This window comes from Chelonoidis abingdonii, chromosome 11, assembly GCF_003597395.2.
Source record: "Chelonoidis abingdonii isolate Lonesome George chromosome 11, CheloAbing_2.0, whole genome shotgun sequence".
In the NCBI taxonomy this organism is placed as follows: Eukaryota; Metazoa; Chordata; order Testudines; family Testudinidae; genus Chelonoidis; species Chelonoidis abingdonii.
In genome coordinates this window covers 20940667-20943627 of record NC_133779.1, presented here as the reverse complement: position 1 = coordinate 20943627, position 2961 = coordinate 20940667, and the positions used below count along the sequence as shown (strand labels likewise).

The 2961-nt window shown below is 66.5% G+C and overlaps 1 protein-coding gene across 1 annotated transcript in view; it reads right to left on the bottom strand.

Moving 5' to 3' along the window:
• The window catches only part of ACHE (acetylcholinesterase (Yt blood group)), an 8341-nt gene continuing 5380 nt past the window's right edge, over positions 1 to 2961 (bottom strand). The window contains exon 3 of the mRNA XM_032776536.2: positions 1 to 530. Within this exon, the coding sequence (XP_032632427.1) occupies positions 409 to 530 (122 nt within the window). The 3' untranslated portion in view covers positions 1 to 408. The remainder of the gene's footprint in view (positions 531 to 2961) is intronic.

Sequence of the window (2961 nt, the reverse complement as noted above, 5' to 3'; positions counted from 1 at the left end):
TTGGGGGGCAGCACGGGTAGGAGTTGGGGGCTGGGTGTTGGGGACAGCGTGGGGAGGGCTTGGGGGGCAGCACAGGGCTCCCGGGCAGCGACTCGGGGTGCTGCGTCTATAATATAGATATTTATCTATTTCTCACAAATCCCTTAAATAACCATTATATACAGATACAGGGGTGGGGGTCACACACACACCTTACACTGGGGTGGGGGTCTCAGATTGCACAGTCCGGTTAACCCCCCCTTTCCCCATGGCTGGGGGGCCAGGCAGGGGGGCTGGGGAGGAGAGTGGGAGGTATGGGGCTGCGGGGTTGGGGGGGCCACCCCCTCACAGCTTGGCGCAGCAGTGGGGGGCTGTCAGGAGGAGCAGAGGGGCTGGGAGGGGTTGGAGGGCTGTTGGGGGGCCGCCCCCTCACAGCTCGGAGCAGCGGTCCTGTCGGCTGTAGTGGTCAAATTGGCTTTTCCAGTGGCCCATGTACGCGCTCCAGCGGTGAAACTCCAGCCGCCACTGCCGCTCGGCCTCCTCGATGTTATCTGGGGGGCGGGAAGAGAGCCCGAGGGGGGTGGTTAGCATCCCTCAGAGCTGGGCCCAGAGCCCCCTGCCCTTCCCCCGAGCAGCCCCCCGCCCCCTTCCCCGAACAATTCCCCCAGGCCCGTTCATAAGATGGGGCACCGAGCGCTGCTCGGGGACGGAGCCAGGCTGCTGTTTGCCCCCCCCGGCTGTGCCTTTAACACCCCCCCAGCATGGCCAGTCTCCGGGCCCGCGACCAGCACGGCTCCGTAGCCCAGCCGAGCGAGGACCAGCTCTGGCTGCCGGCGGGATTCCTGGGCCGTCTGTCCAGCTCCCTCCGCTCGCCCGTGGGCTGTTGGGAACACGGCCGAGATCCCGTCTCCTTTGGCTGCCCTGATGCGGGGGTCCCTGGGCTGTCGCTCCGGGGCACGTCGGGGTCTCGGTAACGCCGCCGCCCGTGCTGGCGTTTGAGTCAGTTGTTTCTGCGGCCCTGCAGCTGGTCTCCGTCTGGGGGGGGGTGTCGGTACCTACGCTGGCGAGTCCCCGTCCTGGCCGCACCCCCGCGAACAGCTGCAGAAACGTCCATGTTGCGTGCGTCTACCGCACCTTGCGCCTCCGGCTGGACGAGCTGCGTCGCTCGGGCTCTGGCTGTGCCCGCGGCGGCTGGACGCCGGCGAGTCCTTGCTCAGGGCCTGGGAGCCAGGTTGGGTTTTCCGGCCGACGCTTCGCAGCCAGGGGTCTCGTTTTCCGGAGGGGGCCGGTCGCTGCGGCTCAGGCTGAATCTCTCTTCAGTTGGGGGTCACGGTGCAGTTTGGATCTGTTCACCCGTCCCCCAGGGCCTTGAATTCTCTGCTGTGTCGTAACCCACCTGTCTCTGGGGCGGAGAGTGTGACCCCCATGGCTGTCGGCAGTGACGCCGCAGGACCCCCGCCCCGGCATGGATCAGGCGTGGCACCGGGGGTGCTGGGGAGTGACGCAGAATCTAACCGGGGCCAAGCGAACACTCTTGGAGGGGCCACGTCATGGAGAACCTGCGTGTCCTGGACTGGCCACAGGGCCCGAGGACGCGCCCCAGACGGGATCCTCATCCAGTGCCGCCCGGCCAGGTATGGCAGATCGGGGCTCACACGAGGTGTTTGGCACCCAGGGGCTGAACAGGATAATGCAGGAGCCCGGACTCCTGGGTTCTCTCCCCAGCTCTGGGAGGGGAGTGGGGGCCAGTGGGTAGAGCAGGGGGGGCTGGGAGCCAGGACTCCTGGGTTCTCTCTCTGGCTCTGGGAAGGCAGTGGGGGCTGGTGGGTTAGATGGGGCAGTGCCCAGATGATGTGTGGGTGGGGGCTCCCACGTGTGGGGTAGTGTCTGGGGGGGTTGCACAGCTGAGCAGCCCCTCCCCCTCATCTCGCATCTGCAAAGCGGCGTCACCCTCAGGACCCAGCCCCCCCGAACCTCATCCCTCTGCTGCCCTCCCCCACCTGAGTATTAACCCCCTAAGCCCCCCTCTACTGTGGGGCAGGGCCCCTCTCTGCCCCCTACCTCCACCCTGAGTGCCCTCTGTCCCCGACCCCAGAGTCCTTCCCGCCATACCTGATCACCCCCTTTATACTAACAGCCCCCCCCACCTCTCTGTGTCCCCTCCCCACCACAGTGGGCCCCACTCCACCCCGTGTGCCCCACCTCTCTCCCTCTAACCCCCCAACACACCCTGCCCCCTTCCCATGGTCACTTTATTGGGGGCGGGTCGAATTGTCAAAGACATGAACATGGCATGCAAAAGGAAACACCAAAAAATGTCTTTTATAAGAGGCCAGAAACCCCCCCAGCTGGGGCCATCGGCCAGGCTTAGGGGGGTTGGGGGGTGACAGCCCCCCCCTCGGGGTGCAGGGGTGTCTGGGTCGCAGCGATGGGGAACCCCAGTGTGAGCCTGGCTGGGACATGTCACCCCACGGTTCCCCTCCCCCTGCCAGCTGGCGCGTGTCCGCCCCGTGTGTGCCATCGCCCCGTGCGGTGTGTCCGTGTGCAGCGTTCACGCAGTGCGCGTGCAGTGTCCTTGGGCAGCATCCGCCCGCAGCGTGGCTGGGGGTTGTGACTGGTGTGCAGTGCGCGCCGTATACGGGTGGAGTGAGTGTGCACTGCGGGCAGCGTGTGGGCAGCTCGTGCGCGCGCGCGTCTACGTGTGCACAGAGGTGCGGACGTGCGGTGCTTGTGCAGCAAGGCTCTGCCCTCTCCCTGCCACCCAGTTCCCCTGCCAGGGGGCGGCAGCAGCATCGGAGCAGCAGAGCTGCCATTGCTCTCGCTGAGCGCTAAAATCCTGGCTAGGAAATGCCCACTGGGGCGGGGCGCTGTCCCCCTGGCAACAGCTCGGTGCCCCCCAGTGGCCCATTCAGTGAGGTCTGTCTCGGTGCCCCCTAGTGGCAGGAGTTCCCCAGGACCCAGCTCGGTGCCCCCCAGTGGCCA